Raw genomic sequence first — 21,775 nt, forward strand, 5'->3', positions numbered from 1 at the left:
ACACACACACACACACCAAAAAAACCTTCCTTCGATTTTTTGTCTTCCTCTTAAGAAGGCAAAATCTACAAATGAAAACCTATAAGGAAGCCTGCTGAACGTGACTGCAGATGCCACTCACAGCAAGATCTCTTCTTCTCCATAGCTGGTATTTCAGTTTCTCAGTTAGGTAAATTGATATTTCATATTTCCTCCAAAAAGTTTACTATATGGTTCTCCTTTGCACATTTATCCTCACAATAACCCTGAGGTAGGTCAGTGACTGGTCCACAGTCATCCATGTCACAGAAGGGACTAGAACTTGGTTCTCCTACATCTCGGGTAACATTCTAATCCCATGCACAATTGTGGCTCTCACCAAAAGCAAGGAGAAAGATTTCTGAATTAGAAAGAGATACACATCCTGCTTGTTTTTGATGTTATGTGCAATCAAGTTGTTTCTGACTTATGGTAACCATAAGGTGAACTAGAGAGGCCAAATTACCTGATCAGGCAAATTAAGTCAACATTCAAGCAGAGCCTTGTCGAGTCAGACTGTAGTCACAGAGTGGTGCTGGTGTAGGACATCTCAATTTCAAGACTCACAAATATGCACTACCTAACTCCCCACAGAATTTCCCACTGTTTCCCTTACAAACCAGCTGCAGCTGCTCCGCTAATTGGCCAGCCTGGCTCAAACCCTTGGAGAAGTAGAGCAGAACATTGTCTCTTCCCTGAATGACACAACCAGTATGTTAGCACCCAGCCTGTCAGGGACATTGAAGTCTTCCTGCTTATGAACATGATTTCTGGTAGATCCCTTTGATTTCTGGATTGTTGATTCTCCTTGATGTATTTCCAGCTGTACCTCTGATCCTTGGATGTGCCATCATCTGTGGATGCTTTCTGGCATCTGACAGAGGCCCAGCACAAAGTTCTTCATCAGTTATTAGGTTTGGCAAGCAAAGGATTATTGAGAGGCTACTGGACTTCGGGGTTTTTCTAGTAGGGCAGCTGATCCTCAGCTGTCCAAAAGGGAGGCACATGAATTACATTAAGGCACTGTATATACCTCAATGCTGTGAGCAACCTCAGCCGATTGTCAGGAAGGAGAAGGAGGGTCACATTTTTCTTGCCAAGTGAATGACCAGTTCATAAGTGACCATGACAATAGCAGCATTGGGGATCTGGCGCATCAGATGGGGCAGGAGCCCACGGTAAAGAGCTGAGGGACCTTCTTCCCTGACTACAAGTTGCAGTGTTTGCACAAAGGAGAGGTAACGTGAGCCCTCTTCCCTCAGCCTTGTCCGGATGACTTCTGCAGAGAACAGAAAGAAAAGAAAAAGCAGAGGTGAGCAAACCGCTTTTCATCCTAGGGTTGGGGGGAGCAGCTGCCAGGAAACTAATTCCCAGCCCCACTCCCCCAATCCAGTCTAGACTTTTTTTTTTTGGAAAGCATAGAAATGAGAGCAACTCACCATGTGGGTAGGCAATGCATGAGGCACAGAGTTTGGAGATGGCTGCTGCCACCATCAGCCCACAGAAGTCCTGGCTGTTGTGTGGAAGGGGAAGGGCTGCAGCCAGGAAAGGTTGATTCTCCCTCAGCCGCTGCTTCAGTGCTTCATAGATAACAAAATGGATTATGGTTTCCGAGACGCCAGCATACGAAGCAGTAATCCCACGGTAAAAGCCTCTCAGCCCTTCTGTGTGGTAAACTCTCATGGCACATTGAAGGCCACTTGTGCAACTCTCACCTTTGGCCCTGTAGAAAGAGTGAAACAAAAGCACTTAGGAACACCCCTGCCCACCTCTGTCTATAACCACAAGTTCTGTGCCCTCTGTGCTAACAAATGCAATAAAAATGTGTGCCCCAAATCTGATTTCTTTGTACTCAAAATTCTGCAACCTTGTGTAAGTCATGCATATAAAGTAACTTCGTATAGTTTCTTTTTATTATGCATACACTAGATTCTGCAATGTTTACAATTTTGCACAATTTATCCTAAGGGTAGTTATCAAGAGGGGTAGAAAAACACATGAGGCAATGAAGGCCTATCTATGGAAATTTTTACTCAGTCCATGTCTAACTGGTAAGTTAAGGGCCATGGATGGAGACAAAGCTGGGGTACTTCCACTTCTGCATTCTGTATACAGGGCCAGATTCTGAGGATTTTCTGTTCTTATGCAGAGCTGAAGCAAGTGTACAGCTTGCCAATTACTTTTCTTGTTTGTCTTCTGGTTTTCCATGACATGCAGGAACAAATTTGGCCCCCAAAATAATTTCTTAGCAAAGTTCTAACTTCCTTACCTGGCTTCCAGTTGCATTCTTGTCTTTACCAGCCAGATAGGATTGGTCAAGGTGGCAGAAGTGACCCCTGCAGAGAGGAGATGTGAACATGAAACTTGATGGTTTCTGGACAATTTCTGAGAATGGAATATCATACCCACTTTCATGGGTGTCAGTGGCACTTCAAAGTGCTTAAGTTAAACAGTTCCTATAGAATGTAATTTTAACTTTGTCGTCCCTTTGCTGGAAATCACTTACCCACTTTGGCCTAACCCTCATTTTAGGCCCTTTGACATAAGAATGGGTTGCTTCAAACTAAAAAAATACTGATGCAGGGGTGCTGAAAAGTTTGGGAAACCTGCTTCCCAAAATTTGAAACTAAAATTTGCCACTGTCGCTTAAAAGAGTGTTCTTTTGTATTGTAAACTGCCAATTTGCCGGTTCATAGCTCTAATTTCTAATTTTTTTTCAGATCATTGACAGAAGTATGTCAACAAAAATGTGGAATTTTCAAGTGTTGAACTCCTAGCCATCATGAAGTTCCTGAAAAAGAAAACCCTAAAGGAAATTCATGAGTATAAGATGCAAACATTGAGTGACACGTGTCCATCATACTAAATTGTGAAGAAATGGTGTGCCAACTTTCATTGTGGAGATTTTGAGACCGACGATGCAGCAAGGTCTGGGAGGTCTTCAAAAGTGTCAGCTCCTGAAATGGTTGATCATGTTCATGATCTGATTTTAGCAGATCAGTGAATCTCAGCAAAAACAATATTGCTGAGACAATAGAGATATCCCAGGAATACACTGGGTTTATAATTCATGAGCAGTTGGCTATGCAGAAGCTGTCAGCCAAGTGGGAGCTAAAATGTTTAAATGCTAACCAGAAATGAAATTCAATGGATATGTCCAAGTTGATTTTGCAAAAGTTATGAGTGATCCAGTGATAATATTTTGCAATATCCCATCACTATTGATGAAATATGGTTACATCCCTATGATCCAAAGACCAAACAACAGTCCTTGCAATGGCAGCACTAAGGTTCTACAAGGCGGCCAAAGTAATTGAAGACTCAAAAGGTCAGCATAAAGGTCATAGCCACAGATGTTGAGAAGGCAAAAGGAAGGCGTTTTGATGACTATCTTCAGGAGGGCCACACAGTTAATGCAGAATACTTCTCCAACTTATGCTAATTAAAGGAGGCATTGAAGGAAATACAGTGAGGGAAGCTAAGGAAAGGTGTTTTTTGTAGGATGATTTACCTGCTCACAGGGCTGACAAGACAATACAGTGGTACCCCGGGATACGAATTGATTGCGTTACGAAATTTCCGGGGTACGAAAAAGTTAGATTGGAAAAAACTGTTCCGGGTAACGAAAGATTTTTCGGGTTACGAAATTCATTTCGGCGCGAAATTTAAATGCGAAGCGCGGCTAGCGGCTTTCCAGCGCTAACGGAAAGCCTTTTCGGGTTGCGAAATGTATCGGGTTACGAACGGCGCCGCGGAACGAATTAATTTCGTAACCCGAGGTAGCACTGTAGATGTTTTGAAAAAAATGGGGCTTGAGTGCATAGACAATCCACTCAACTCATCAGAACTTGCTCCATTAAATTTTGTAAACCGCTATGATCTCTAAGGAATAGCGGTCTAGAAATAAACTTTCATTCATTCATTCATCTGACTATTTCCTTTTTTCAAGCCTTAACAACAGTTTGAAAGGAAGGAAAGTTTTGAATGATTCAGAGCAGCAGCAGAACAGTAATTCAGCAACCAGACATTAGGTGTTTTGTTTTGTTTTTTGTTAATATTAAAGAAACTTGAATGATGTGCCAAGTGAGTTGAACCTCAGGGTGACTATGCGGAATATCATGTAAGTCTCATGGCTCTAGGTCATTCCCTTCTTGCTTGGGCGGAGAACATTTCAGCACCCCCTTGTAGGTAGCCAGAAGAGAGACCTATGTAGCAGTCATTTCTCCAATAACGGAAGTTCCCGTTGTTGGAGAAATGGCTGCTCCATGAATGCTTTGTTGATGGGAGAGGAGCGGGACGCCTCAATGACAATTAAATCATGGGAGGCGAGCTTGATTGGCTATAGCACCTGCATGCTTTACAGGTGATTTAGCCACATTTCAAGGATGGTAAGGCTCTGCGTGATAATCCCCATACATGTGTACACTCATGAAGAGTGCACATATGCCTCTGCAGTGCAGAAACCATGACTTTCCCAAAACCATATAAATTATGTGCTAGTCTTCATGCAGAATATCTTCATTCTTCATGAAAAAGAAGGGCACAATGCATGAGGTTGTGTAAAACTATAATGTACTTCTCTATGAGGCACATATTTACCTGCACAAGCTGCCGAAAGCATATGGACTTTCTTGGACTCTGGCACCAGCACGGTGTTCAATTTCTCCTTCGTCTGTGAATATGCAGCAAAATATATGGCCCTAGAAAAAGGGAGGGGGTTCAGATATATTTATACTACTTTTCCAACTGAAATCTAGCTTTAAATTTTTGTTTTCAGGAGTTTTAGGGGTTTAAAATGCTTCTTTCCATGATTTCTTTACAATAAGAATGTGAATTCTGTAGTGGCTAGAATGCTCATTTGAGTCATAAATTATTTTCTATCTTCTATTCTGCACTAACAATAGTGTTAGTATAAATAGCAGAGTGACATTTTGTATAAAAATGCTTAATAATCAAATAGATGGACTCAAATGCCAGGCAAGCTTTTGGCCACTCACAATTGCTGAGGAAGGGACTCACTTGGGTGCTGCATTTTCCATAGGGCTCTATTTTCCATTTGTGTTTTAAATGCATCCTTAATTTAATTTTGTTTTAATATTTGATCTTTTTGTTTGTTGCTTTATATTTATTCAGTACTACCTTGAGTTCCACTTGGGGTTTTTTGTGTGTGTGTATTCCATGGGAGTGGAGAGAAAGACATTAAACATTAAAATAAATAAGTACTGTATATTTACTGTTTGGCTACCTCCCTCTGGAAGTGAGACTCTTTTGTCCAGCAACATTCATGGTGATTGTCCAGCCATCTACAGACTTTCAGTTCTATTCTCCCCACCTGGGAACTTCACCTTAATCCCAAAACATCCCTGGGATGCATTTTGGCTTACAAGCATGCCTGCTCAGGTACTACCAATTTGGTCTAGTACCTCGCTTGACTCCAGCATTTGCTGGCAGCTGCTGAGCCATTTCAATTCACAGAATGCCCCGACTGGAACCTTTGCTTCTGGAATCAGGTAAATATCACCCTCTGCAGTCCTGAAAACCACTATCTGCTACCACCTTTCATATCGCTAGTTCCTGTATGTGTGTGTTTTTGTGTGAAAGTTGATTTCCCTTTTGCTGTTATAAATAAAACTACATTTGGACCTTGCATCCCGGAGTTCCATTTCTTGATACCTGTATATACAGGCTTGACCCCTGCTTTTAGTTGTCCAAAGCCCTCTCAGCAGCTTCACTCAACGTAATAAAATTTCACCTATTAAATATTGCTTGTGGATGTCCTCTCCACTGGCATTTTAGGTAACAGAGTCTTCCTCACAGGGCAATTTTACCTAGAAGGGGCAACTCCAATAAGATTAGGTCCCAGGCCTCGGAACAGGGAGCGGATTCCTTCCTTTTCTAGAATGGATCTGTGAAAAAAGAAAAGAAAAAGGTTATTGTGTGCCCTATCCCTTCAGGTGAAGAAAGAGCTGCCTCCCCTAATGAGGGTAATGAAGGAAGGCTTCTCCTTCCTACCTGGCACCCTTCCTTGGTCCCTTCTTACCTCAAGAGCTGAAGGATCCCTTCTGAGGGGATCCCAGGGCGGATCAGGGCTCCGTTCACCCCTGGTAGTTCTACTGCTGGTAAGCATAGGGGCCTCAGGACCCAAGGGGAAGCCTGCAAGCGAGTCTTCACCACCTCCAGTGGGCAGGTCAAGATGGCTCCAGCCGTGCCACCTAATCTGGGAAGGGAGAAAAAGGAGGTCCAGAGTCAAGCACCTGTTTCCCCAGGTGGTGTTGGGAGGATCTCTTATGACAACAATTCTGCTCTATGGAAACATATCTTTCCATGCTTTTCAGAGGCTCTCCGTACACTACATTTTAGAGCAAATGCCTAAACACATACAGGCTAATATGTGGCAAATGGGTATTTGGGAGGAAAACAAATCTATACAGCTCAGAGAACCAGAGTGACACAACTCCCTTGGAGTGTGATGGAGTCTCCTTCCTTAGAGGTCTTCAAACAGAGGCTGGATGGCCATCTGTCGGGGATGCTTTGATTTAGATTTCCTGCATGGCAGGGGGTTGGACTGGATGGCCCTTGTGGTCTCTTCCAACACTATGATTCTATGAACAAGCACTGAGTGGCAAACATGTGCTTGCTGTGCAGATGTGTATATGCAACAGATGCATGTATGCCAACTATCTTGGATCTTGCAAAGGACTATGTGTTTCCCAATGGAACAGTAAACATCACCAACTCAGGACAGTGTCCTTTAAATTATTAGTGATCCAGAGATGGAGGAGAGATGAAGCAAAACATTCTGCTCTTGCTACAGTTTGTTAACTATACAAATACCAATTTCTGCTTTTTTTTTTTAAATGGTGGGGTCAGTATAGCCCATGGGCTGTATGTGGCCCCTAACTCCTGCTTTTTTTTGGGGGGGGGGGCTTCTGGGTGTTCCCTAAACATGTCAATTCTTTTCAAGACAGTTTCTAGCTTAATGTTAGCAATATTTGCTTTCAAGTGACAGAATACTGATAGTAAATGTGATGATTTACTTTTTCACTCTCCCAACCCCTAGCTGAAACTGGCAACTAGAAATGATGTGATGTAACTTCTGATGTACCATGCAGCCCACATCTCCACATGGGCTTAACAAGTCATAGAGAAGCCACACTTCGGGAGGCCTCCTTAGTCCAGCATTAATGCTCACATGGTGGCCAAACATTTGTGTAAGGGAAGGCTGTCAGCACAACACAATGGCAACAGCAGCTTGTGCTTTAAACCCATTAAAGCAAAGACTGCTTTTGGTTAAAGACTATAATTACAGGATACCTGGCTATGTGTATGAGCAATATAAATATCTGAAAACAGTATCAAGTTTTCAACTGGAACTGCTGTCCAAACTGGGACAGAAGCTCTCACCACTCCTCTCCTCCTCACATACTACTATTTCTGTATGGATGTGCGTCACAATTGCATCATCTGGGTTTGCAGCTATCAGTTGCTGACGTCTTGATTCCAACCTGTTCTGAACAAAGCTGCCCAGTGTGCTAAAGTCCAGAGGAGGAAGATGGGGGGAGGGCCAAATGTCATGAACATTGTTGCATAATGGACTTGCCCAATCCACTATATTCCCTGGCACATCCCAGTGCAAGCACTACACTACTCTGGTTCATCCCACTCTCAATCCAGTGCAAAGATACCTAACTCCCCAAACTGCCTCACCTAAGGCTGGAGAACATGCTCTTCTGAATTTGCTCCTTAGCTAGGTGTACCAAGGAAGCTGCTGGTGTTCAAACAGATAGGGACTGCTATATCTGTCTTGCAATTCACAGATTCCTCTAGCTCAGATTAATTTACTGGGAAGAGGATCCCCTCAGCAGATGCCCAAGATGCTAATCCTTCTCAAATGACATCACTGGCAGCTGCCAAGACCCCCAACTCCAGACAGCCCTGCAAGACCAATAGCCAAGGCCTCCTGGCCTGCCTCCCTCCTGGCTCATGGCCTATTTACCTGCCCTCCCCCTTGAGTAGGAGAATAACAAAAGCAAGAAGCACAAGTAGAAGTAGAAGAATCTGATACCCACTCCTTCACATGCCCTGTCTTCCTCTGGGCAGGTTGGGCAGGGTTATGGCTAGAGGGGAGGGAGGAAAAGCACAAAGAGCACTGACCTCCATGGCCCTGTGGGGTCTAAGGAATTTATTACATGAAGGAGATTGGGAGTTTAAACCATGAATATCCTGGAAAGTTGCATAATTACACAAAATGGTTTCACACGACATCGCACAAGACCCATCATTAAAGTGGTCACAAAGAAGCATTAACGAGCATCTTTTTACTTTCAGGATTTCAGTGACAATGCATTTTCCATATCACTTTACAGTCACCCCTCCTAATGCGCAGATCTCAGATCCGCACCCTTGAAGATACATAGAGGGGTGACCTCTGCTATTTGAAATGGTGTGCACACCCTTGCCGCACGCATGGGGGCGTGCTCCATTCAAGCCTATGGGGCTTGAATAAGTGCAAGGCTTTTTTTGGGGGGGGGTTCCGAAACCGATCCCCCGCAAAATCGGAGGGCCAAGTGTATTTGCGCAATTGTGTGATAATCATTTGCACAATTACTCACCATTTTTGCTTTATTTGTGGGATACTTTAAATGTGCTTTAATCTCTCTTTAATGCCAAAATTTGCCCCAGTGTGATAAAATCCTAACTAAGGGAAGGAGGACCAGCTGTGAAATGGAGGAAAAACAAGGCTGGGTGACCAGATGCCATCGCTGCAAAGGAGGACAAGGCACCACAAAATGTAGGACTGTCAATAAAAATGGAGGACACGACCAAATAAAAGCACAAACACCCACAGAAATGTAAATTCATGCTTCTTAGCCATGCTCAAAATGGAGAGCTTTTGGAATGCTTCCTGGACAAAAAGGTTGAAGAGTAAGAGAGAGGGTCTTCTCGGTGGCTACCCCTAGACTGTGCAAATTTCTGTACAGGGAGACCAGTATGGTCCCTTCCTGACCAGTATGGCCCCTTCCTCGTTGTCCTTCTGCTGGCAGGTTAAGACCTTCTTATGCAGACAGCCTCTTAAAACAGAAATTTTTTAAAGATCAGGCTGGGGTGTTGCATTGTTTTACAGTGTTTTATCTTTTATTGTGAGCTGCTCCGGGACCCAGTTCTGGGAAAAGAGCAGGATATGGCTCTTGTGGTCTCTTCCAACTCTATGATTTCCATGATGCTGATGCTGATGATATAGGATATGTTCTGGAAAAGGAGGGTGTGTAGTTACTTTGACTGGGAGGGAAATGAGCAATCACTTTGATTTGAGTCATGCTCTAACTTGGAGTTTAGAGACAGGCAGGGCAAAATGCTAGTGAGGGATGGGGACATAGTGAGGTAATAATAATAATAATAATAATAATAATAATAATAATAATAATAGGTAGGAAATCCAAAGTGTATGCAGGTGAACAGAGAGGACTGGGCCAGGAAAACCAACCTACAGCATGAAGGAGCAGCCTAAGCGGGAGCAGGACTGGAGGGACACTATTCACATGGTGCAAAGAGGTTATCACATAGAATATATATTTATTTATTTACAGTATTCTGGCGAGCCTATCCACCAAACCTGCTGTAAAATATCTCACCTCTGTTAGTGTTGTATGTTTTTATGAAGAGTTGACTAACTGCATTGTATTGATAATAATGTTATTGTTTTATGGTATGAAGAACATTTGTTTTAAATAGCTACCAGCCTTTGTGTGTGCATGTGTGCATGCAGGGAACAGAGAGAGCAATGTAAGCAACACCGTTTCTGTTAAAAATCATAGGTGTTCTTTTAATTCAAAACAACAAAAGCTTTGTCCGGACACCTGTCCCTACCCCTTGAAGTGATACAGATAGAGTTAAAAAACCACAAGACCTCTTAGGTGGAATATTTCTGATTCCATTAGGTTCTAGTGCATGTCTTAGGGTTAGAAATATATAAATGGCTCCAACCAACTGACTGTTTTGTCACATCATAATTTGCTGAAAACACGGGACATGTTTTTGTCACATGGGCTGGAACAATAAATTTACCCCAATGGCATTTTGGGGGAAAATATGGTCCCTTTTACCATGGTCTGTTTTGTTTTTTAATGTTTTTTTTTTCTTTTGCCCTTTTGAAGATGGGAACAACATTTGTCCTCATCTAATCAGCCTCTCTTGTTCTTCAAAAATTTCTTAAGAACACCAGCATTTCAAAAGAAGCAATTACTGTTATTATGTACCTTCAAGTCATTTCCAACTTACAGCAACCCTAAGGTGTACCTATCATGGGGCTTTCTTGGCAAGGTGTGTTCAGAGGGGTTTTTCCCCGAGGCTGAGAGACTGTGACTTGCCTAAGATCACACAGTGGGTTTCATGGCTGAGCTGGGAATCAAACCCTGGTCTCCAGAGTAATAATCCAATCAGGTTTGCTCTTTGAAATTCATATTTTTTGAATATTTTCAAGCCATGGATGCTTGAATCCGTGGATAAAGAATCCATGGATATAGTTCATTAACTGAGGTGTACCTGTATATCTGGATCCTCTATGCTCATTTTTGAAATATTTTCAGCTTTTATCTGTTCATAAATGGTATGGTCCCCACTTTTGGTTTAGTTTGGCAGAGGAACGGGCTCAGAAAGTGACGGATTCTCATTTGACAGAGGTTTCTAAAGTGAGGTTGGATGGCCACCTTGGCTTGCTCTATCTGCATCGTTGTATAATATAAACTGTATAAATCACCCAAGAAATTGTGCTGAATACATAAATCTTTAAACGTATACACATATATGTTGAAAATAAATACATAAAACGAGGACAAGAAAGCAGAGGAACAATTTCCTTTAAAAGCAGCAAATATTTTGTTAAAATGCACCATGGAAACTGTTTCCATTGGATACAGCAATTCCTATAATACAATGCCTGCCTTGAAGGTAGTAGTTACTGTATTTGTCTTTCCAACCAGAGGGCTAGTCTGAATGGAGAGAATCATAAATTTCATTGTATGGCAATCCTGATCTCCCTCTCACACACTCTACACACTGCCCTACAAAAATAAAGTTGACGGCTCCAAGAAAGAACCCCTAAATGTGTCCCATTCCTCACTAGAATTGTAAGTGTGTGAAAAGAATCTGCCTCTGGAATGGGAGGAGTGAGGGGGTCAGAAATGATGGGTGTGCAAACAAATAATTGCAGCTAACTCTCTAGCCAACATTCTGCAGAGAGAAAAAAGATTCCCCCCACTCTGTGGATTCACAATGTCCTCACAGAGATCCACAAAGGCTTGAAGAAATGTTATCATTCCTCAGGGGAAAGGTTGGAAAGCCCTGGAATGAAGAGAGAAGGAAGAGAAGAGGAGGAAGGTGAAGGAACAGGAGAGGTGGTAGCACCTCTCACTTCATATGACTTTGCACAATGTGGGCACAACCAGGCAGAAGACTGGCTAGGATGATGGGTGTCCACTTTCCATGGATTTTTCGGCCCCATGGGCAACCAGGTCTGCCACCTGGGCAACCAGGTCTCTGTCTTTCACCCTTCTGCTGGGACAACTTGCAGCAGGCACCTTGGCCAAACAAGTCCTTGCAGGTCAGCCAGGCCTTCCTCCTTGCTTGCTGGCTCCTGCCCACCTGCCTCCTTTCACCTGCTGCCCTCAAGCAAAACGTGGCCAAGCTTCAGTGGCCGCATCTCATAAAGGTCCCCTGAAGGATGTGTTCAAGCAGTTCAAAAAGGATGTGGACAAGCCGGAGAGTGTCCAGAGAAGAGCGACTGGTTAAAGGCCTGGAAACCATGAAACCCTATGAGAAGACACTTAGGGAACTAGGCATGTTTAGCCTGAAGAAGAGACAGTTAAGAGGTGATATGATAGAATCAAGCTTGTTTTCTCCTGCTCCAGAGAACAGGACCCGGAGCAATGAATGCAAGCTACAGGAAAAGAGATTCCACCTCAACATTAGGAGGAACTTCCTGACAGTAAGGGCTGTTCGACAGTGGAACACTCTTCCTCAGAGAGTCTCCTTTCCTGGAGGTCTTTAAACAGAGGCTGGATGGCCATCTGTCAGGGATGATTTGATTGTGATTTCCTGCATGACAGGGGGTTGGACTGGATGGCCCTTGGGATCTCTTCCAACTCTAGGATTCTATGATTCTAAGCAACCATGTTATGCTGTTAGGATTGGGACTCCCAGGCAGCGCTTCTGCTGACCTGCTCCTGCCATGAGTCTGTGTCTCTCATCCCCACACTTAATGCTCTCTGAACATAACATAAAACCTGTGTTGTGCAAAAAGACAGCCTTTGTGACTTTTGGTGTGCACAGAATCAGAGGCAAAAGGAGATGGCAAGAGGCAGGTGGGTGGCTTGAGTAACCAGCAGTTCTAGAGCAGAGGGAGCCCTACTCTGGAGGTCTGTGAGAGAGGGAGTGTATATTACATGTGCTTGTGTGTGCTCACGTGTTTGTGTGAGGTTCAGCCTTTAGGAACCTCACCCCTGCCCAGTCGTCGCAATAGTGCATAGGGCAGGGGTGGAGTCACTAGAGGGGGCAGGGAGTACGGTCCTTACTGAGTGACACCCTAGAGGAGGTACACCCAGTGCGGCTTGTGTGACATTTGTGAGACCATAAATGGCCCTCCAGAGGCTGCAGCACTGCCCCTGCAAAAGCAGTGGATGCTGCTGTGTGTGTGTGTGTGTGTGTGCGCACAAGGCCTTTCATTTGGGGTCCAACGTGGCTACTTGTGCCTGAACCCCAAATGGCCCTCTGGGAGTCACAGCATTGCCTCCTCAAGCAGTGGGCACTGTTGGGGGGGGGCAATGTCTTTCATTTGGGGTCCAGTGCAGCTGTTCCCCCCAGTAGTCATGTCAGATCCCAAATGGCCATTGGGAGGCCACAACACTGCAAACTGCCTTTGGTTTGGCTTTGGTGCAGCTGCTCACCTAAGCATCATGCCAGACCCTGAATGGCTGTCCAGAGGCTGCAGCATGCCCCCCCCCCCCCCCCAGCAGCAGTTTTGCCAAGTGGTGATGGGTTGGCTGGGGCGGCGGCGGCAGCAGGCAAGCCATGCATTCTGCCCTCTCCCCTGCTGCCTCCCCACTGCCCCTGGTTGGTGACAGCAACCACAGGGATGCCACTGGACAAAGGAATGAGAAGCAAGCTGGATTGCTCTGCATCTCATGTGCGCACATACACATGCCTGGCAAGCAGCATCCCAACTCCTTGCACTACTTGACACTACTACTGATACAAAAACAGTAAAGGACAAGGATGAGGAAAGTGAGGAAACAAGATCTAGTCAGCTCAAGTTGGGGGATATTTAATTTAATAAAGTCTTTCACTGCACATCCCGCAACTTTAAATATGTATTTAGCAATTCAAAATAAATATTTGTTGCACTTTATGGTTTTAGATCTTAGGTCTTGGTGGTCTACAGCAACAAAAGGTATATAATGGGGATCTGCATTCTATAAAAGGTTAAGAACCACTGGTCTGGAGGAACATTTTGTCTGCTTGCGCACTACCATCATACAATGATACAGAATTTTTCCAGGTTAAAAAAGAGGAACACTTTGCTAGAAAATGGGATAACCTGAAACAACATGGACTGGGTCCCAGGAACACTGTGCAACACCTTCCGACCCATGGAGCGCCAAGTATCAGGAAAGACCAGAAACAAAAGTATTGAGCCAGGGCAACTAAAGTGGTGTCAAACTGGATTATTTCTGCAGTGTGGATGCAGCCATTAAGGGAATCAATGGACACTGAGCTGAATTCTGAAAATGGTCCCCAACTTAAAGAGTTGAGCTAACAAGACTCAACAACAGGCTTTGCCATTTTCTGTAAGCCATGTGGCCTAGAGGTCTGAGTGTTGGACAAAATGTTCCTCCAGACCAGTGGTTCTTCACGGTTTATATACTGCAGATCCACTCTGGAGACCAGGGTTTGATCCCAGGATCGAACAGGGAAACTCACTTGCCCCCCTTGGGCAAGTCACACTCTCTCAGCCTCCTCAGGGCAAGGCGATGGCAGACCCCTTCTGACTACATCTTTCCAAGAAAACCCCAGGACTTCTGGCGAGCCCAGCCTTAGGATCTGAAGGCACACAACAACTCAGGGTGACCAGAGATCCTCCTTTCCCTGGACACGTCCTCCATTCCCACCTTCTGCCCAGGAGGAATCCCCAAAGGTCCTCCACTCAGAGTGAATGGTGATCCTGCTTTCCCCGGACATGTCCTCCATTCCCACCTTCTGCCCAGGAGGAGTCACCAAAGGAGGTCCTAAACTCAGGGTGACCAGAGATCCTCCTTTTCCAGGACAGGCCCTCCATTCCCACTTTCTGCCCAGGAGGAGTCCCCAGAGGGTCGTACTAAAACAAAGGACAGTACTTGCCCATAGGGAAAGCATTGGAGATTGCTTGCCCATAGGAAATAATGGGAGATTGCTTGCCCATAGGAAATAATGGGATATTGCTTGCCCATAGGAAATAATGGGAGATTGCATGCCCATAAGAAATAATGGAGATTGCTTGCCCATAGGAAATAATGGGAGATTGCTTGCCCATAGGAAATAATGGGAGATTGCTTGCCCATAGGAAATAATGGGAGATTGCTTGCCCATAGGAAATAATGGGAGATTGCTTGCCCATAGGAAATAATGGGAGATTGCTTGCCCATAAGTAATAATGGAGATTGCTTGCCCATAGGAAATAATGGGAGATTGCATGCCCATAAGGAATAATGGAGATTGCTTGCCCATAGAGATTCATTGGAGATTGCTTGCCCATAAGAAATAATGGGAGATTGCTTGCCCATAGGAAATAATGGGAGATTGCTTGCCCATAGGAAATAATGGGAGATTGCTTGCCCATAGGAAATAATGGGAGATTGCTTGCCCATAAGGAATAATGGAGACTGCATGCCCATAAGGAATAATGGAGATTGCTTGCCCATAGAGATTCATTGGAGATTGCTTGCCCATAAGAAATAATGGGAGATTGCTTGCCCATAGGAAATAATGGGAGATTGCTTGCCCATAGGAAATAATGGGAGATTGCTTGCCCATAGGAAATAATGGGAGATTGCTTGCCCATAAGGAATAATGGAGACTGCATGCCCATAAGGAATAATGGAGATTGCTTGCCCATAGAGATTCATTGGAGATTGCTTACCCATAAGAAATAATGGGAGATTGCTTGCCCATAGGAAATAATGGGAGATTGCTTGCCCATAGGAAATAATGGGAGATTGCTTGCCCATAGGAAATAATGGGAGATTGCTTGCCCATAAGGAATAATGGAGATTGCATGCCCATAAGGAATAATGGAGATTGCTTGCCCATAGAGATTCATTGGAGATTGCTTGCCCATAAGAAATAATGGGAGATTGCTTGCCCATAAGGAATAATGGAGATTGCTTGCCCATCGAGAATCATTGCAGATTGCCTGCCCATAAAGAAACATAGGGTTTACTTGCCCTTAGGGAAACATAGTTCTTACTTGCCCGTGGGCAAGTACTGTCCTTTGTTTTAGTACGTCCCGTCCCTAGGGATTTATGTTGAGTGTCCTTCTGAGCTTTGCTTTGGCCAGGCCCTCACTTCCCCGGGCCGTCCTCCCTTTAGGGGATCTGGAGGACCTGGAGCCCTGTCCCTCCTCCTGCAGGATCCACTCACCCTCCGGCCACGAGGTGCAGCACAGGGTTCCCTCGCCGGGAAGGCATCCCTGGGACTCTCCCAGACCAAAGCCAACGCTTCAGCCCCAGTCCTCACTGGCCTTGCAGCAGCAGCAGCAGCAGCAGCATCAGGAAGAGGAGACGCCCCCTGGACAAGACCCACCCCCAGCCTCCCCAGGGGCAGACCCTGCTGGGAACCCTAGAGCTGGAAGAGAAGAAGAGAGACCCCATGCTTATCAAATTTGCAGATGACGCCAAACTAGGAGGAGTAGCTAATACCCCAGAGGACAGGATCAACATTCAAAATGACCTGAATAGACTAGAAAGCTGGGCCAAAGCTAACAAAGTGAAATTCAACACAGAGAAATGTAATGTACTGCACTTAGGGCAGAAAAATAAAATGCACAGCTATAGGATGGGGGACACCTGGCTGAACAAGACTACATGTAAAAGGGATCTGTGGCCTGTTACAGACTGCCAAAATAAAGCTGCTTCGGGTCTCTTTGGAGGTATGCTGTTTAAATGATGCATGCCTCCTAAGAATCCGGAAGCTGCACCAAAGCTGCACTCCAGTGCTTAGGAATGGAGTGTGGCTTTGGCGCGACCTCCAGACTCTTAGGACCCAGGCATCATTTAAATAGCATACCTTCAAATAGACCTGAAGCAGCTTTATTTTGGCAGTCTGTAACAGGACTAGGAGTCCAAGTAGACCACAAGTTGAACATGAGTCAACAGTGTGATGTGGCAGCTAACAAGGCCAATGCGATTTTAGGCTGCATCAATAGAAGTATAGTGTCTAGATCAAGGGAAGTAATAGTGCCACTCTATTCTGCTCTGGTCAGGCCCCACCTGGAATATTGTGTCCAGTTCTGGGCACCACAATTCAAAAAGGACATTGAGAAACTGGAGCGTGTCCAAAGGAGGGCAACTAAAATGGTGAAGGGTCTGGAAACCATGCCCTATGAGGAACGACTTAGGGAGGTGGGGATGTTTAGCCTGGAAAAGAGAAGGTTAAGAGGTGATATGATAGCCCTGTTTAAATACTTGAATGGATGTCATATTGAGGAGGGAGCAAGCTTGTTTTCTGCTGCTCCAGAGACTAGGACCCAGAGCAATGGATGCAAGCTCCAGGAAAAGAGATTCCACCTCAACATTAGGAGGAACTTCCCGACAGTAAGGGCTGGTCAACAGTGGAAGCACACTCATTCCTCGGAGTGTAGTGGAGTCTCCTTCTTTGGGGGTGTCTTTAAACAGAGGCTGGATGACCATCTGTCAGGGATGCTTTGATTGAGAGTTCCTGCATGGCAGAATGGGGTTGGACTGGATGGCCCTTGGGGTCTCTTCCAACTCTAGGATTCTATGATTCTAAGGGCCATCCACTCCAACCCCCCTTCTGCCATGCAGAAACTCTCAACCCAAGCACCCCTGACAAATGGCCATCCCCACTTCCTGGAAGATGAATTAAAGCACCTAGACTGGGCTCTGCAGGCTAATGGTTACTCCAGCTCAGACATCAGAAGGGCTGCCAGACCCAGAAAATCAGAGGAGGGAAGACAGACAACCACCCAAAGGGAACATATTTTTTAACCATACATCAAAGGAGTCACAGGACTTTATCACACGGTGACCTTTGTGCTTCCAACCCAAAAATGGTTAAAGTGTTGGCGTTCCAGAAAAGCAAGCCAATGCTTATCACACACAGAGCACAACAAAAGCACATTACCTAGGCAAGAAAGTGGGTCAAAAGTGGATTTGGGTTTCAGATGGATGAGGACAAATTCCCTTGCTAGCTTGGAAATAACTTTTTGTGCATGCTCCAAACTGTCATTTCCCCAAGTGCATTCACACACATGCTCCATAGTGGGAAGGGAAATGGGGAGGAAAATACTCTTTGCCCCAGAAGCTGTTTCAGAGGAAGGCAGGCTGAGGTTTCCCTTTGCAAACTCAACTTAAAACCACATACAAACACACACTAGAGAGAAAGAGGAGGTGGCTTGTCCATAAACCTGCCTGATTTCAGTGAGGGATGAAACTCCCAGATGCCCTCCTTTTCCAGGACACATCCTCCATGTCCTCTCTCTCTGTGCCTTCTCCCACCAACTGTTCCCTTAGTCTTAAGGCTTAGGCTCCAGGGGGAAGAGACCAGCCCCGCGAGGAAAAGAGGTCTGTGTGTTGTTTGTGTGCCCCCTTAAGAACAAAGCTGTCTCTCCCTCCTCAGCACAGCAAAAGAACCCTGGGAAATCTGGGAACAGGGAGAATCCAGCAGATGGGTTTCAGACTGCTGCAATTACATGAAGAAAGCGAATTTGTGAATGAACTGGACATGAAAACATGGTATTTTTGCGACAATGCTTATTTCCTGACACACCTTGCTTTTTTGTCTGGCGTCTGAACAGTGTGTGCGCAGCGTCATCCAAAAAACGATTTTGTGAAGTTGTCTCTAATGCCCTGGATGACCCTGCATTGTGACCAGTTTAACCTTCCAATTTTCCCCATGTGAAGACTGAACAGGGAAACCAGTGAGGAAACACAACCTCCAAATGGTTTACAAACCGACCAAGAAAATCCAGCAAATGATGAGCTCAGTGAAGGACATGAAAGACTTTCTCACAGCCGCAGGAGTTTACCACATTCCATGCAGCTGCGGACAAGTCTACATTAGGACCACAAAATGTAATGTTCAAACACAAATCAAGGAACACAAGAGACACCGCAGACTGGGTCAGCCAGAAACATCAGCAGTAGCAGAACACATTATAAACCAACCTGGGCATAAAATGCTATTTGAAAACACTGAAATTCTGGACCATGTCAACAACTATCAGGTCAGATTGCACAGGGAAGCCATTGAAATCCACAAATACCTGGACAACGTCAACAGGAAAGAAGAGACCGTTAAAATTAGCAAAGTTTGGCTACCAGTCCTAAAAGACACTAAAATCAAGACCCAGCAAATGCAAATGAAAACTACCCAGGGTCGGGGTTTTTCCCAACAAACAAGGGTTCTCTAATTAAATGGACATAAATCCTCTTTGCATATCCTCCCACCATGAGGCCTTGCCATTCTACAACAGAACAATACACAAATTAACATGCAAACCACTCCTCCCAACCCAGTATATATACACACAGTATATATATATATGTATACACACACACACACACACACACACACACCACTGACGTCCATGCTAGCATTATCTGAAGATAACAGCCACAGATGCTGGTGAAACGTCACAAACAAACTCTTCTAGAACATGGCCACATAGCCGGAAAAACAAACAAAAAAACATCCAGCCTCTGTTTAAAGACCTCCAAAACAGGAGACAAACAGCTTCATTTATATACCGCTTCCTACTGAACTAACAGTGTCTAAGTGGTTCACAACAATAAGCTAATTGCCCCCAACAAGCAACAAGACTCCACCACACTCCGAGGGAGCAATGGATTCCACCGTTGAACAGCTCTTACTGCCAGGAAGTTCCTCCTAATGGTGAGGTGGAATCTCTTTTCCTGGAGCACCCATTGCTCCAGGTCCTATTCTCTGGAGCAGAAGGAAAACAAGCTTGCTCCACCCTGAACATGACACCCCTTCTGGGCACCACAGTTCAAAAAGGATGTTGACCAATTGGAGTGGGTTCAGAGGAGGGCCACCAAAATGGTGAAGGGCCTGGAAACTTAGGGAGCTGGGTCTGTTTAGCCTGGAGAGGAGAAGGTTAAGGGGGTGATATGATAGTATCCACCTCCTCCATCCCCAGAGAGGCCTAGCCCACTGCACTGCATTTTCTGGGGCCGTGACGAAGGTCTCAAGCATGGCACTGCCAGCCCCAGCCAGTGCAGCTGGCTAGGCCTCCCTGGGGCTGGAGCAGGCAGCACTGTGCTTGGGGCCTCAGTCAAGGCCCCAGAAGATCTAGCGCAGCAGGCTAGGCTAGGAATCCGGGATTGGAGGGTCAAAAATGCCCAGCTGGGATGGAACATTTTTGGACCCTCCAATCTGGAATTGTCCCACCAAAAAACGGGAAATGGCAACCCTAAGTGGTCTCCATGCTCTCCACTATTGCTCTAGTAAATCATGCAGTTGTTTCAGGCTTCACCTGGAGCTGCCCAAGGGCCACTGGAAGCAAAAAAGTGAGAACATTTGATCACCCATTTTTTTAAAATATAAAATTCATTTGCTACTTAAATCTTTATCCTGGGTGAAACACACTGGCTCATTTATCAGTGGAAAACACCAAGAATCTCCTTCCTTGGTCCACCAGAAATGCAAAAAAATCCTCTGTGCAAACTATTGAAACCATATAAGAGGCAAAGATCATCACATGTGGAGGACGAAGAAGTCACCAGCAGAAGGAGATGAATCGTGCATGGATAAAGTCCTAACCTCAGGTAGTATAAACGTGCTGTCTATTGTCAGTTGATGGCTGTTTGGGAAAGAAAAGAATCACAGCTCTCACTTGAAACTGCAAAAAACTCGTAATTTAACATTCAGGAAGACAAATAATTTAATCTTTTAATGGGGGGGGGGGGAGAGAAAGGCTAGTCTGCTTGGATCTCTGACAAGAGCAAGAAGAGGACAGACTGATTCAACATGAATCATCCATCTAGGCATACACTAAAAGGGAAATAATAATTTAACACGTTTGTGCCTGCTCAGTTTAAGCGTGGTAGAAAGAAATGGAGATTCCCCCAAAGGAAAAAGGGATTCTACTTTTTATTTCCCGTTGTTCAGATACTATACATAGAAAACAGTGTCTCTTTCTCTACTGGATGTTGGCATTTCCATACATTGAGTTCAGCTCCTAGAAATGGCACCGGAGTTGCTTTTGTCACTGTCTTCCAACCCAGTAATTGCCACTTTAAGCTACATGTATATACCAGACTAGAAGAAAGAAAGGAAATCCTTGGGAGAAAGTGGTGCCAAGCCTAAAACTTTTTTTTTGGCACAAGTGTGGTGAATATGGGCAAAAAGGTGCCCTGTGGGCTAAAGCAGTCTTGGGGGAAAAGGGTCTAGAAGGCCTTGGCTGGTGGAGCCTCTCTGACCTCTAGTGGTGGCAAAAGACCAGAGCATTTTTAACTGAGGATGCGTCAGTGTGAAGGGGAACACACAACTCCCTAGCATATTAACATATTATAGAGTACAGTGGGTCCTCCCCATTTGCAGCTTTGACTTTATGATTATTTGTGGATTTGATTAATATGTTCTCTCTAGGAATCTTCAGGCCCTCCAGCATGACTTTATGGCCAACCTGCCAGAGGTTGTGATGGAGGACCTAGAGATTCCTAGAGAGAACACTTCTCTAAGCATTTGTAGGTTCTTCAACACAATTTGGTAGTTAGCCTCCATTGGGGGTTGGCCACAAAGTTGCCTTGGAGGGCCTAGGCCTGTTCCAGACTGCCAAAATAAAGCTGCTTCGGGTCTCTTTGGAGATATGCTGTTTAAATGATGCATGCATCTTAAGAGTCCGGAAGTCGCGCAAAAGCTACACTCCATTCCTAAGCACTGGAGTGCAGCTTTGGCGCAGCTTCCGGATTCTTAGGATGCATGCATCATTAAACAGCATACCTCCAAAGAGACCCGAAGCAGCTTTATTTTGGCAGTCTGTAACAGGCCACAACAAAGTACCGTTCCCAGAATTCCATAGCACTGAACCATCGGAGTTCAAGCAGTGTCAAAGCGGATTACTTCTGCAGTGTGGATGCAGTCTGTGTCTGTCCCAGTTAGAAACAGAGAAATAGCCATTCAAAACCAGAGGTGGGCCTCTGGCTGCTTTTGGCTTTGTCTGGGGTTATTTTGGTGCTTTTGACATTCTGTGTGATTTCTAGAGCATCTCAGAGCAGAGCATTGGTCTCTGCACCCCTTACTTTAGGGTCAAATGAGGTACAGTGGTTGGAGCACTGCACTAAGACCTCACTGGATTATAGAGATAATTTAAGGACTTTTTTCAGTGGTAAAGGATAGGAAAGGCAATATCCCTTGGAGTACCTGCCAAGATCAGGGTCACCAGATGTCCTAGTAATTGCAAAGGAGTACAAGGCACCTCAAAATGTAGGATATACAAGGAGGCACACAACAACAGCAAAAACACAAG

General features: G+C 44.9%; 1 protein-coding gene across 1 annotated transcript; it reads right to left on the bottom strand.

Annotated features, from left to right (window-relative positions):
• Positions 1-1,100: 1,100 nt before the first annotated feature.
• Positions 1,101-15,771, bottom strand: LOC149323465 (solute carrier family 25 member 33-like). Its single transcript, XM_089488970.1, has 7 exons — positions 15,688-15,771; positions 6,059-6,235; positions 5,847-5,924; positions 4,618-4,718; positions 2,288-2,354; positions 1,458-1,741; positions 1,101-1,297 (listed from the first exon to the last, which is right to left on the bottom strand). The coding sequence occupies exons 1-7, from the start codon at positions 15,732-15,734 to the stop codon at positions 1,101-1,103; spliced, it is 951 nt and encodes a 316-aa protein (XP_089345096.1). The 5' UTR covers positions 15,735-15,771.
• Positions 15,772-21,775: the final 6,004 nt, after the last annotated feature.

Source organism: Sceloporus occidentalis, unplaced genomic scaffold (assembly GCF_023333645.1).
Source record: "Sceloporus occidentalis isolate IW3139 unplaced genomic scaffold, rSceOcc1.0.p SCAF_1, whole genome shotgun sequence".
NCBI lineage: Eukaryota > Metazoa > Chordata > Lepidosauria > Squamata > Phrynosomatidae > Sceloporus > Sceloporus occidentalis.

Excerpts from the sequence above, each read along its gene's own strand:
- LOC149323465 (XM_089488970.1), bottom strand. The coding sequence starts at position 15,734 with ATGCCTTCCCGGCGAGGGAACCCTGTGCTGCACCTCGTGGCCGGAGG. Across the intron at positions 5,925-6,058 it reads GGGATCCTTCAGCTCTTGAG|ATCCATTCTAGAAAAGGAAG; the intron begins GTAAGAAGGGAC and ends CTTTTTTCACAG. Across the intron at positions 2,355-4,617 it reads GCTTTCGGCAGCTTGTGCAG|GGGTCACTTCTGCCACCTTG; the intron begins GTAAATATGTGC and ends TCCTCTCTGCAG.